The 14,494-nt window shown below is 39.1% G+C and overlaps 1 protein-coding gene across 2 annotated transcripts; it reads right to left on the bottom strand.

The window, feature by feature from the left end:
• Window positions 1-83: 83 nt before the first annotated feature.
• acsl4a (acyl-CoA synthetase long chain family member 4a) lies at window positions 84-8,203 on the bottom strand. 2 transcript variants are annotated; one of them, XM_062425628.1, is made up of 15 exons: window positions 8,171-8,203; window positions 5,381-5,905; window positions 5,101-5,278; window positions 4,873-4,982; window positions 4,018-4,156; window positions 3,758-3,908; window positions 3,295-3,418; window positions 3,045-3,116; window positions 2,778-2,917; window positions 2,426-2,598; window positions 2,262-2,336; window positions 1,973-2,161; window positions 1,691-1,805; window positions 994-1,151; window positions 84-811 (listed from the first exon to the last, which is right to left on the bottom strand). In XM_062425628.1, exons 2-15 carry the CDS (start codon window positions 5,735-5,737, stop codon window positions 654-656), a joined length of 2,139 nt encoding a protein of 712 aa, XP_062281612.1. In that variant the 5' UTR covers window positions 5,738-5,905; window positions 8,171-8,203; the 3' UTR covers window positions 84-653. The 2 variants fall into 2 exon arrangements, with proteins under 2 accessions (XP_062281612.1, XP_062281611.1); XM_062425627.1 differs by lacking the exon at window positions 8,171-8,203 and having other exon boundaries at window positions 5,381-6,006.
• Between the last annotated feature and the right edge of the window lie 6,291 nt (window positions 8,204-14,494).

Below are 14,494 nucleotides of genomic sequence, written 5' to 3'. Positions count from 1 at the left end.
CTTACACAAGTTACAACCTCTGACTCATGTCTGTATCCAGTGGGAGTATTTTCCTAAAGCCCCAAGTAAACTTTAACATGGCAACAAAGCTATTTTATTTAAAACTACTGCGTAAACTTTTCAGCTGGATGCCATCTACTTCTGCTTGACTATACTAGTGCTGCAGACTGAAGGCACAGTAACATCATTACTCCAACTTTACAAAATGAGCATTACAAGCCTCCATGATAATTAAAAATGTTAATATTTCAATGGAAGTAACAACAAAGCATCAGCAACAAATGGGAGGACAGCGATACTTTTTTTTTTCTCTCTCAGCAACAAAACAAAGTGCAAACAGACTTGAGTGGATGGCAGTTGAGTGCTGTAATGGTTTCGGACCCTTCTCACAGAATAAGAGTTGCCAACTTAACATTGCATCTCTGACAATTGAAACTTCTCTACTGTTCTACACACGGACAATAATATAAAGCAGCACGGATGGATCGACAGCTACGACTATAGCTTCAGCTTTTCTGTTCGAGTCATTTCAATTTGTATGCCGATGGTGCACAAACAGCATAAAAACCCCAATGGGTCACTGGGGCAATTATTTACAGATCAAAAACAGTGATTATGGTTGTGACAGAGACACTCGGGTTAATTTGGAACAGTTATTTCCCTCCGTACATTCGCTCTATGTGGTGGAGATAGTGGTTCTTCAGCTCTTTCCTCTTCAGTTTAAACGCATCTGTGACGAGGCCTGTCTCAGGGGTCCACGGCTCTGGACTCAGATGAACTTTGACTGGAATCTCAAACCGCTGGAGTTTAACTACAGTGATGAAAAAGAGAGGAGGAACAGAAGACGGTATAGTGCAATGAATGATTTGCCATTCTCTTAACAGTATATCACATGTACAACAATGCTGATAAAGACAAAGTATGGACAGAGAAAAAGACAATACAATCTATACAGTCATATATTTATATCATGAAATGAGAGTGAACTCTTACTGTTTACAGCGACCTCCTTGATCTCTTTCAGAACCTCTCTTTCCATTTCTGGGTGAGTGCAGATCTCTTCCCATGGTCCCTCTATGCCTCTCTGTTTGGCCAGTCCTGTCAGGGTCTTCTGATTGGGAACCACAAAGCTGATCACGTAGTTTTGTTCACTGCAGGGACGAACATAACAAATAGGGTTGACGACTAGTAAAAAGGCTGAAGTCACAGCTCAATAGTGAAGTAGTTGAAGTCAGATTAAAATTGCAAAACACTGAAAGAGTTTCACTAGAGGTGTAAGCTGTCTGTCAGTGATAAGCTTCTTTAAGGGACACATTTCAAAGTAAAGATCAGAGAATTGGGGACAGCTTGTCCAATTGGAAACACAAGTTATGTCCCCTATTGGGAAACAGCTGATTTTTGGGTCAGTGGTCGGGACAGTTTGTGCGTTTGTGTATTAAAATGTTATGGCAATGATGCAGAGCATGCAGGGAGGAGTTCACTGAACTGATATTTAACCAGCTGTGACCATCAATCACACATTTAAGCACTTTTTGGCTGAAAACTAGTTTTTGTTTGCTTAAAGACATGTTGTGGCAAGGTTAAATGTACATTCTGTTTGTGTGTATCCCCAAGGGCTGACAAAATGTTTGTAAAGGGCTGAGATAGACAAATATTTGACATCGTTGTTTACATCTGGTGACTTTCTCACCTGTTTGCGTAAGCACAAATGTTGTCGATGAGTGAGCAGTTTTTCAGAGCAGACTCCACTTTACCGAGAGACACATATTCCCCAGCCTGCAGTTTCACCAAGTCCTTCTTCCGGTCTAAATGAGAAAACAAAATTGTCATCACAACAGTACTGTGTTATCAAGTACCAACAGTTTTCCTGTCAGAAGACACAACCACACTGACTGCACATCTGTGCCATGAAATTAAGCATGTAACAGCCTTTTTTACGAGCACCATCAGATGACAGCCGTTGAACACCCACCTACTATTTGTAGACAGCCATCGGGGTAAATCTCTCCCACATCTCCAGTGCAGAACCACCTCTGACCTTTTTCATCCACAAAAAAGTCCTGGTTCTTACTTTCATTCCTGTAGTAACCCATGGTTACATTGGGGCCACCAATCAGGATCTCCCCTCTAGGGTTTGGCTTGTCGTTGCTGGTGTAGCCACCTGAGATTGAGCAGGAAGTAGTCAAATAAACCCATAATTACCCTGCTATTAAAAAATACTTTTAATTCTGCAGGTACCGGCGTGTTTTTATCAGACTTACCTTCAGCCCAGTCTCTGAGTCTAACCTCGCAGCAAATGAGAGGAGCTCCAACACGACCGGTGCTGATGTCCACAACTAGAAAATAAACAATACGTTCATGACTGTGTTATTCATTTCCTGCCTTTACGCTCTACTTCTAACTGTACACTTTTTCCTCGTCTTACCCTCTGTGATGGTGCCTGCTCCACAGGTTTCAGTGAGGCCGTAACCTTGGCCCACGGGGCAACAGAAACACACGTTCATAAATCTCTGAGTCGCTGATGACAGCGGGGCTCCTCCCGACAACATCATCCTCACCCGTCCCCCCAGCAGTTTCTTCACTTTCCCGAACAAAAGGCTGCAAAAGACAAAGAGATACGCCCACGTGAGAAGAGCGAACGCCTACACCTCTTAATGTTTGTTTTTTTTTTAAAGCGTGGAGTCTAACCAGTTTCTCTGCGTCTAATTTAAAAAGGGAAAACAACAGAATTGCATTTCACCTGCAGGGGTAATGAAAGAGAAATAGTGGTTGCTTACGCATTGCAGAGCGGTGCGTCATAGCCTCTCTTGATCTGCTCCAGTTTATATTTGTAGCCCAGCGTAAACAGCGTCTTCTGAATGAAACTCATTTCCTGCACTTTGCTCATCACGTTCCTGTTTATGCGATCCATAATTTCCTTTTTAGGAGAACAAAACAAAAACTAAACATGTTATATACATAAGATTGAGAAAACAGGTGGGAGAAGAAAGAAGAAAAAAAAAAGTAGTGCATCATGGAAAAAATAAATGTAATAGTAATCTTACTGGTACAGCTGCCATCAGTGTGGGTCTGAGCACGGAGCAGTCACCTTTACTTCCTTTCTTTATCTTAGTGGACTAAAAAGGAGCGGGAAAAAAACAGTTAATGTCACTCTTTACATTGAACTGCAACACTGATTAGGCTAATTCTAATAATGGACAGAAGTATAAATAAATGCACCCGGCTACATTACAAAGAAATATAGCGTAGACAATGACATGTACAACATAATGCAGTGTTGCTGGTGGGCATTACCTGGTCTGACAGGGTCTGGGGGGAAGAGTATCCGATCCGACAGCCGTATGTGACACAAGAGATTTCTGCCGTCATTTCCAGAACATGAGCCAGAGGCAGATAGGCGATGTAAGTATCATTAGGCCTGCCAGAACACAAGTAGAAAGTAAAGGTTAGAGCCAGCAGCTACTACATCTTTTCTGTTCCTTATTTTACAAATTTCACACAAGCAACCATACTCAAAAGTTGCCCCGTGGCTTTTTGTAGGAAGTAACATTTAATATAAATGTGAAAAATGTCTGGTGAGTGGTAACTGTTCTACCTCTGCCACCAATCTATCATGAACAATTCTACCGCTATCTACTTGGGAGTGTGCTTTTATATGTTTACATATTTTCTAAGCCAGAGAGAAAGCAGAGGGAGTGCCGTACACTTCATATTGTATTACAACATATTCAGAACGGCAACCAGCAGTTGAACTCACCCGAGTCCAGGGATGCGTTCACACTGGCCTGTCATTCCTGCAATCAGGTTACTGTGGACGATCATGACTCCTTTGGGTCTGCCTGTGGAGCCACTGGTATACATCACCACAGCCAGGTCGGAAGGCTGGGGCTTCACAATCTCCCTCGCCACTACAAAACAAACCGTTTTTAAATGTTATGTGTGAGACTTTTTTTTTAAAAATTCCTATATTTTATAAAAAAGGAGGCTCAACCGAAAATGAGACAGAGCAATACGCACTGTTTTCAGGCAGGGCGCCCAGCTCTCGCACAGTTTCCATGCTGTGGATAGAGAGTCCTGCTGGGTAGCCTTCTGTGGTCACTTTCTTCTGGTCCACGTAGATCACATGCTTCAGTTTTGGGATCTGTGGAAGCACACTCTGGACAGAAGAAATGGGACAAAGATGGTGTCACAACAGGAAACAGGTAATCACACGATTTGCTTTTATACAGAAGTAGTATGTTTAAAAAGTGTATTCACTGATATAATCTTTATAATGGGCAGCAGTTTGAGCAATGGGGTTAATATATACAATGTGTGTGTGTGTCAACGGTCAAAATTAATCCCAAAAATATGATGAAATTAGGAACTTGGCAAGTCTGTTTCAGATGGTATCATATTATTATGAGGTATTATACTACATATTACAGTCATCAGTCAACTTCCTGTTCTTATCTTGATTCTAGGAAAATGCATATAAGAAAATAAAAAAATGTGAGAACCTTCTTTCTCACATTTGCTCTGTCTTGACAGACGGCATTTTTTTGTACCAAACTGAAAAAGTCTTGACAGTCATATGTTCAAAATAACTAAAGAATTTTACAAACCACAGCTTGAAAATGTAGGTATACCCTAACATTGAGAAGCATTCACATAGTAATGGAGTATGTCTCTAATTCAATTTAAACACAATTTAACAGATGTGCTCATATTTATCCACGTGGCTACAGAAGCTTGCACGAGGTTAGAGTAATTTACAATGCATCTGCATACCAACTTTAATGCTCATTTAGGCCCAAATGGAGATCTTATGATGTCATTAGCGCTGCTTCTGTTAGTCAGGGAGCGGTTCAGATTACATGCTGTCAGGCTCACTTTTAGTTTAGTTTCCAGCAATTCCATGCTGGTCACTAGATGTGTGACTCCTGTCTCATTCAGTCCATATGCAATAGCTTCCTCTCCCAGTGTGGCGTAGAATGTCACCACTGTAGTGAATACAAAAACACTCAGTGAGCAAAAATATTAAAAAACATGTAAAACATCAGTTAATACAGTATTCACACTTTGTAGCCCAACAACTTGTACATATTGTAATGTACTCACATGGGAAATTGTGCCTGAAGCAGGTCTGGGCAGTGATCATCCACTCTGCTCTGGTCTCACAGAAGATTGCGATGGTGCTTTTGGGCTGCTGCCCGAGAGCTGCCAATCCACTGCCAAACTGACTGATTATAGAGTCCAATTCATTGTAGGACATCCATCTATACTCCCCGAGGATCAGCTAGCAGGTAGAAGGAGTCAGTTGTCTCATTAGACATTTTTGTCTTCACAAGCATACTTTAAACACAAAAAAAATAAATAAATACAGAAGAAGCATCATTACCTTTTTAAATACTTTACCGCTGGGTTGCACTTCATTATCTTCACTCAGTACATCTCTGGTGCCGAGACACTGCTCTTGGCCAAAGCGCTGCACAGCATGCTGAAACAACTTATCGAGTGTGTCCTTGCCTGGGAAGTCCTCCCTGGCAAGGGAGTCGAAGTGGTCCAAACAGCGGTACGGCCCCTCAGTGTGGCCTGATGTGGAGCGGGCCTTGATCCGTTTGGAGAGAGCTTTCCTCGACCCTGCACCAGTGATGTAGTACCAGGGCAGGAAGGAGAGGACAGAGTACAGCCATACCAGAAGGTGGATTGGAAAGAGGACGACAGACTGGAGCAAAGAGTCTGACTGGGCACCCATACTGTTCTTAGGAGGAGTATTTTGGGGAGGGGAATCAAGCAGCAGTGAGGGGTCAGACTAGGATGATGTTTGAAGCGTATAAGGAAAATTGTGTCTGATAAGGAATCCTTAAGAATCTCACAACTGTAGTGCGAGAATGTCTGGTCCACCGTCACCTAAATGTTACACCTACAGTAGGAATAAAACAGAAAATAGCATTAGAAAATGTGTGTAAATGAAATAAATATAAAAAATTAAATCATTTCACAAGTTTAACAGCAAAAGCAAAAAAAAAAAAGTCAGGACTGTTTTTCACTCCAAATATAAATCATATGCCAACAATTGTCTGAAAGAGGAAGTTGTTTGGTAAAATAAGGATGTCTAGTTGCACAGTACTTTATAATAAAAAAACAGAAGCCTGACAAAGCAAATGTCTGGAAACCAGAAAACGCACAGATTACTGGTCATTATCTATTATCTCTATCTAAGAGTAACTTAAAGCAATCCCCTGATTAGCTCCTCTCACCCATGAATGTGCAATGCTGACTCATAAGTGCTGTGAGGGAATTTACTCACTCACCGTTTTAGAGACCCTCCTCTTTACTGCTCTGTACCAAAACAGCCTCTGGAAGTCTGTCAGCTTTCCATGCTCAATTATATATATATATAAATATATATAAGACCTCCTAGGAGGGTGAGTTCAACAATGCAGTTCCCTCCTTCCCTTGTAATGTTCAAACACCTGTCTGTCTTTCAATAAAAAAAAGGGCTGGTTTTCTGTGGAGGTCACAGAGGGATGAAACAGAGTAGAGACAGGTCCCTTCTGATCAGTCTGGCCACTGTCCAATGACCACAGCCCTTTCAGTTAACTGAAGAGGATGATAACCAATGACAGTACTGTAGAGGCTCACCCCACTCGGTGGTCAGCGAAAGGTCACTGTGGGGCAAGCTGAGCTCGGTAATAACCTCACACTTCAAGAATGAGACTAAGAGAATCTTTAAGGATCCCAACCACAGGGATAAATGCCTTTCTCACTGCTGCGGTTGGGAAGAAGAAGCAGAATATATCAGACCAGCACTGAGAGGCTTGGGAAGACTGTACCTTATATGACTACATGTGACAAATACACTGATTGACTCATTGATTGATTGGATGGAGCAGTTCAAACTGAACCCACTGTCAGAACAGACATTGAAAGATATGACTTTAACATTATCAGAGTGAATATTCAACTTTTTCTTAATGGAGCATGTATCTAAGTAGCTATATAACCCAACTGATGATAAATCGCATTTCTGTAACAAGGTAGTGATGCAAGCTGCAGTTTCTTTCCAGATAGCTTCACTTTACAAATATGCAGTGTGGTGTGATTCACCTTTCCAGTGAATCATGGATCTAATCCACGTCACACTCCTGTGTTTTGAAAGAGAAAACTCCCTGGATGCACTCCAGAGTACGATTCTATTTATGTACACATTAAAAGAATTTCATTTGCAACACATTGGTGTGCCTGAAAATTCATATATTGTGGTACATCTGCATCTTAATAGACACGTAATGGTATTATAAACTCAACATGATGTATTACACTTACATTGGTAGCCAAATCTATGACATTAATACACAGAACATGAATCAGTGGTTCTCAAACCTTTTCACATCATCAAGGACCCCTAAACTGGCACAAATTAGACCACAGCCCCCCATCTGATAAGATTTTTAATGTTAGTTCACAAAAAATGTATGAAATCCATGACCAACATAGTCACACTGTGTTAGTTATGAATAGAATTATAGTGACAATAAATTATCCTCATTTTAGCTGGGGACCCCCCGGAACTCCATCAAGGACCACTGAGAGTCCCCAAACCCCACTTTGAGAGCCACTGACATGGAAAAATAATTTCCATGGCAACATAAAATAGCTATTTTGGAAAGTGCTGATGTAATGTAACCAATTTAAACTACGCGAATACACCAGGAAATGTCGGATTTCACTTGTGGGCAGTGTCGTTTTCTGACTTCCATCGTGTTAAACTGCGTTACGCCTTAAATCAGAAATAAGTCTGTTTAAATTTAACGCACAAAACCACTGTTTATCAGCTTTGATTCATCTTTCAAAGGGGATGAACTGTGAGGGGAATCCAGCCCAGTTATAACTACGTTTATGGCAGTTATGTGACAATGGCTGAGGAGCGGGATGTGCCGTAGACATGATGACAAAAGCCGCCACGCTGCCGCTGTTACATCGGATCATTGAGCAACCGTCGATTCACGTCAGCTAACTGAGGATGTAACACTTAACGCTAGCTAGAAACAAGCCCGTTCAAAACTGCCCGCATGAATTAACCCAACACAAATCTACAAAGGGATGAAGGCAGTAATGAGATTACGGTGGAAAGCTAGCCAGTGATACCCTGCTTAAACTGACAGCCTTGTGTGGATTTTCTTACCTTGAGCGGTGAATACACTGCCAGTCGCGTCTCAGCCCACAAATGACCGAGAGTTACCTTTTCTCAGGACCTAGAAACCCGGAACTAGTACGTCATCTGATTCCATATTTTTCGACCAATGAGAGGCAGCCGCGGATTAATGCCGCCTCTGTTGTCGGATGTTAATGATAGTACAGTGTGTGTCTTTTTGTGTTCCTACCCGTTTTATAGCCTATTTGTCATGTGCATGGATTGTGTATTGTGTGTATTTTGTTTTTTACATAGACTGTATATTTGAATATAATGTGTGTATTTTTTTAGTTTTTACATAGACTGTATATTTGAATATAATGTGTGTATTTTGTTTTTTACATAGACTGTATATTTTAACCAAATGTGTGTATTTTGTTGTTTTTTTTTTTGGTTTTTTTTACATATACTGTACTCCAAATGTGTGTATTTTGTTGTTGTTTTTTTGTTTGTTTTTTACATACAGTTGCAAGAAAAAGTATGTGAACCCTTTGGGATTACTTGGATTTCTGCATAAATTGGGCATAAAATGTGTTTTAATCTTCATCTAAGTCAAAACAATAGACAAACACAGTCTGCTTAAACTAATACTGCACAGAAAATTATATGTTTTAATTTTTTATTGAACACAACATGTAAATATTCACAGTGCAGGGTGGAAAAAGTATGTGAACCTTTGGATTTAATAACTGGTTGACCCTCCTTTGGCAGCAATAACCTCAACCAAACGTTTCCTGTAGTTGCAGATCAGACCTGCACAACGGTCAGGAGGAATTTTGGACCATTCCTCTTTACAAAACTGTTTCAGTTCAGCAATATTCTTGGGATGTCTGGTGTGAATTGCTCTCTTTAGGTCATGCCACAGCATCTCAATCGGGTTGAGGTCAGGACTCTGACTGGGCCACTCCAGAAGGCGGATTTTCTTCTGTTTAAGCCATTCTGTTGTTGATTTACTTTTATGCTTTGGGTCGTTGTCCTGTTGCATCACCCATCCTCTGTTTAGCTTCAGTTGGCGGACAGATGGTCTTAAGTTTTCCTGCAAAATGTTTTGATACAATTGGGAATTCATTTTTCCAATCGATGACAGCAATCCGTCCAGGCCCTGAGGCAGCAAAGCAGCCCCAAACCATGATGCCCCCTCCACCATATTTCACAGTTGGGATGAGGTTTTGATGTTGGTGTGCTGTGCCTTTTTTTCTCCACACATAGCGTTGTGTCCTTCCAAACAACTCAATTTTGGATTCATCTGTCCACAGCATATTTTGCCAGTAGTTCTGTGGAACATCCAGGTGCTCTTTTGCAAACTTCAAACGTGCAGCAATGTTTTTCTTTGACAGCAGTGGCTTCCTCCGTGGTGTCCTCCCATGAACTCCATTCTTGTTTAATGTTTTCCTTATTGTAGATTCGTCAACAGAAATGTTAGCATGTGCCAGAGATCTTTGTAAGTCCTTAGCTGACACTCTAGGATTCTTTTTCACCTCATTGAGCATTCTGCGCTGTGCTCTTGCGGTCATCTTTACAGGACGACCACGCCTAGGGAGAGTAGCAACAGTGCTGAACTTTCTCCATTTGTAGACAATCTGTCTTACCGTAGACACATGAACATCAAGGCTTTTAGAGATACTTTTGTAACCCTTTCCGGCTTCATGTAAGTCAACAATTCTTGTTCGTAGGTCTTCTGAGAGCTCTTTTGTGCGAGGCATGGTTCACATCAGGCAATGCTTCTTGAGAACAGCTAACTCAAAACTGGTGTGTGTTTTTATAGGGCAGGGCAGCTTTAACCAACACCTGCAATCTCATCACATTGATTGGACTCAAGGTTGGCTGACTCCTGGCTCCAATTACCTCTTGGAGAAGTCATTAGCCTAGGGGTTCACATACTTTTTCCACCCTGCACTGTGAATGTTTACATGTTGTGTTCAATAAAAAAATTAAAACATATAATTTTTTGTGCAGTATTAGTTTAAGCAGACTGTGTTTGTCTATTGTTGTGACTTAGATGAAGATCAGAACACATTTTATGCCAAATTTATGCAGAAATCCAAGTAATCTCAAAGGGTTCACATACTTTTTCTTGCAACTGTATACTGTACTCCAAATGTGTGTATTTTGTGTGACCCTGCTGATAGCCAAAAGCAGAAAAACACGATACTGTTTACAAGTTGGTTGTGGTTTATCGCCCCGAAGTCGTACAAAGCGACTTTTTGGTATTGAACTGTCCTATGATGGAATTTGCTGCAGGAGAAACACTGATGCTAAATGTTTAGACATTTAATAAATATTCTATATTCCTACATTGAAGTGTTAAAATAACTGCAAGTACATCAGGCCCTTCCAGACATGTTTCAAGCAATCTGAAATAAAATCAAATGCTTGGAGAAATAATTGAAAACAATATTTTTCTACAAAAAAACAACAACAAAAAAAACCTTACATTTCTCACAAAGTGAGAAATTACTCCCTCAACCTCAGTGAAAAATCCAATTTTCACTTCAGAAGTTACTATCCAGTATCTGCCGGACAAAAGATGCTTCACTAAAAAGTACATGTTCAGTGTATGTGCACTGAAGGCTTCAAGTTCACACTGTATTGTGTATTGGACCATAATTAGCTTCAAAACATGTGATGCTATAAAACACATAGGCGAGCACAGATAAACTGTGTATATCAGTCTGAACAGTGAAGGTAAAACATCCAAGTAGCAATAAGCAACAGACCTTTTTTAGTTGAGGGGGACTTTATACAAATTAAATAAACAAATTAACAAACATATTTTTAGCAAGGTCCTACACACACAGTGATGAACTATTTTAGGGAACATGCTACTGCTCATAAGCAGCTGTCGTCTTCATTATTTTAACACTGAGATGATATATACAGATGTTCTAAAGTTTAAATCTCTGTAGTGTATAATGTGAGGATTTTTTTGTGTGCCTTTTAACATCTGTAAATGCCTTAGCCTCAGGGGTTTATGTGCATTCACTTCTGTAAACACATAAGCCCCAGGCATGTTGTTTATCAGACAAGACATGTGGTAAAAATGATTATTTCTGATCTAGTAGGGGGTCAGCAAAGGATATCACTATTCCTTGGTTGGTTTCTGTACTTTATTTTATGACTTTGTTACTTTGTTACTTTATTACTATCTTGCCCTCTCTTATTCAAATTCCCACTGGGAGTTACAGTATCTAAATGGCTCTAAATGTATTTATGTCTATGTCGCCCTCAAGTGGTTGGGAAATGAAATTAACTTCAGCATAGGAAACAATAAAGGAACTGGAAGTGTAAAATCAAATAACAAAGTAGTTTTTGTGTTATTTTTTTACCGTCAATTATCCCGATTAAGCAGATTTTTGTATCAGTATTACTTTTTTGTCTTTCTTTTTCTTCCTTTCTGGTTAGCTCATTAGATGTTCTTTGCAGGAACAAGTAGGCTATTGAAAAACAAAAAACAAGTGGTTATTAGATTTTCCTTTTTTAATACAAAATATTAAATTGAAATACAAGCTGTTTTTCTTTTTCCTGGTCAAAAGGGGATGAGAAAAACTTTAAAAAAGGTATGATTTTCTTTTCATATGTAAAATAGCAAAAGATAAAAATCACTGGCAGACAGAAAAAAAAATAACCTGTTTTCCCATATTCTGAGACTGGATGTCGTCATCAAGGCAAGGGTGCATTAAAGATTTAAAAAATCCTGTCTGTCTCTTTTACTTTGTTTTACTGTCAACAAATCCTCCATTTATGAAGTTGACAATGTTCAGTTTTTGTTTAAACTTTTCAGTGTTGTTTCAAATCTATGATCCTTTTAAAGGTGCTACTGTTGAAATGTACTGCACCATACAGACAAGGATTTCTAATCTTGTGTCCATTATATCAATGAAGTGAGGCTAAATAACAGAAAACACCTGTCTGTATAATGAAATATAGTTCAGCAGTATAAAAAAAAACAGCCTCCAAATTGACAACACAATCCATTTAATGCCTCTCTGAAAACAGTTTCAACAAAAACTGAACATTATAATCTTCATGAAGCTAGAATTTACTGCAGGACTGTTGTATTAGACTACAATACTTTAAGCAAGGTGGACATGATGCAACTATTGGCAACAACTCATTTATGGCAGTTAGTTATTTGTATTGTTTATTGAAGTAATTCAACTGTTGTTTACAAGAAGCTATCTAGCAGACACCACCGCACACAAACATAGCAGACAGAAGAGCTCTGTTGTCAGTACTGTTTTTGGGCAAATAAGCCAACTCATTCAAGAGGCAACACAGTGACCCCGGTATGTTGGGGTTTTTTTCACTTGAAGGTGTTAAAAGTATGTGGCAATGATGATGATGATGATGATGATGATGATAATGATGATGATGATGATGATGATGATGATGATGATGATGATGATGATAGCATAGTGCAAAAACAGATGGTGGTTCATGATAGTTGTCAAAATCAACCAAAGTAAAATATCCACTCTGCCAGGCCAGTCAAAATAACAGCTTTGCTCAGTCATGGGTAGATTTTTAATCTTTAAATTTAATTAATGATCTTGTAGATTTAGTAATTGAAAATGTGTTTCTGAGTAAAAACAGTTAGGAAGTGATCCTCCTCTGACCTCCGATATCTGGGCGGTTTGGTTGTTTTTGTGAAACCAGAGTGAATTGTAACACCTCGTTACCAGAAATGTCAGAGTTCGATCATCATATTTACCTTTCTATATTGAAATACATATGTGGCACAGACATTTACAGTGATATAAGACAAACTGATATAATAACTCTTTTGTATCCGCACATCCAGTCAAACCTCCCAAATACATTATAGCAACCTCCAAAAGTGCAACTGCAGCTAATTGTCACAAGGTTTCCTAAAGGTTCAGTAAGATTTAAGTTGAATAGTATTAAACTCTATCAGTTATAATACTAAGGTAATCAGCCCCTACAGGTAACCCAATTACTTGTAATCAGATTACACCGCTACAAATAACATAATTAGGCCACTTGTTGTAAATTAAATAGTGGATAACTGTATCAGCTGTGTAACAATACATACAGGTATTCACATTACTTTTCGGAAAGTAATCAGATTACTAATAATCAGATTACTTTTGGGGATCGCGTTCTCCAGGGGGAATCCCGGACCTCCACCTGTCTTCACGCCCTGTCAGTGTGTGTAAAAATAATTTTAATTCGTCTAAGGTTCTAATTGAGAGGTTTCAGGCTCTGGGCAGTAGGTTAACTTTGTTAATTTCCTAAATTCATAATTTATGCACGCACAGTAATTTGACTATCTAGTCAGAGTATGTTTTATTTCAACAGGTAAGATTAGTGCATCCAGGAAGCTTTTTATTTTGTTCTTTATTCTTTCGTTTATTTTCGTATCTCAATTGTTTTTTCAGCTGTCATGAGTCAGTGGGGATCTGTTGAGTTAGGAAGTGTTTTGTTTTGTGTGTTTATGATTTGGCGCCACCTGCAGCCGTATTATTTGACTGTCTGTCGGTTAAACTACGGTATCTGGTCTCAGAATATGAGAAAACAGGTAATTTTTTGTTTCTGTTTGCCAGTGATTTTATTTTTTATTATTCTGAATACAAAAAGAAAATCAAACCATTTTTAAATTACTGCTCATCTCTTTTTGACCAGGGAAAAGAAAAACAGCGCTCATTTCAATGTAATCTTTTGTAAAATAACCACTCGTTTTTTGTGTTTCAATACCAGTTCCTGAAAAGAAAATCGAATGGTACAAAAAATACATGGACCCCTTTCCCCTTACTGTTTGCATTTATCAATATAAATATAGATTTTATTTGTATCAGACTCAACAAACTGTGTCCACTGTGTATCAACTCATTTCATATATATTTTTTTAACTAAATAAACTAAACGAAACGAAACGTATCTTCAAAGCATTGGATACTTTGTTTATACTTACTTTCTTTAGTTTCCCCCAAACACCTTTATTAACAAAACCAATGCAGAATCCCAATAAGGGTCAAATACAGTCCCACAAAACACTTCAAAAATGACACAGTCCTAAACAAGATTTAAACAAATATAACAGATTAATAGGTACATAAAATTATTTAAAAAAAAAAAAAGAATAATACAAATGTACACACCACCTAAGTTGCTATAAAAAACAAGGACACTACGTGAAATAACTCTTGTGTTGTTGAAGTCAATCACAAATCTCTGTCCTACACATTGAGGCGCCTGTAGGGGGCGATATGTTGTCGAGTAACTAAAAAAGTATGAACTGGAGGTGCGCGTCTTTTGTTACCCGGAGCAGCATCGTCCTTTACGACCCTCTTGACC

This window comes from Scomber scombrus, chromosome 9 (genome assembly GCF_963691925.1).
Source record: "Scomber scombrus chromosome 9, fScoSco1.1, whole genome shotgun sequence".
NCBI classification, from domain to species: Eukaryota; Metazoa; Chordata; class Actinopteri; order Scombriformes; family Scombridae; genus Scomber; species Scomber scombrus.
The sequence above is the reverse complement of the archived record's forward strand: the minus strand, read 5'-3'. Positions and strand labels throughout refer to the sequence as shown.

Coding starts and splice junctions, on each gene's coding strand:
- acsl4a (XM_062425628.1), bottom strand. CDS start 5,737: ATGGGTGCCCAGTCAGACTCTTTGCTCCAGTCTGTCGTCCTCTTTCCA. Junction 3,909..4,017: donor GGGCGCCCTGCCTGAAAACA/GTGCGTATTGCT, acceptor TTTGTTTTGTAG/TGGCGAGGGAGATTGTGAAG. Junction 2,599..2,777: donor GACGCACCGCTCTGCAATGC/GTAAGCAACCAC, acceptor TGTCTTTTGCAG/CCTTTTGTTCGGGAAAGTGA.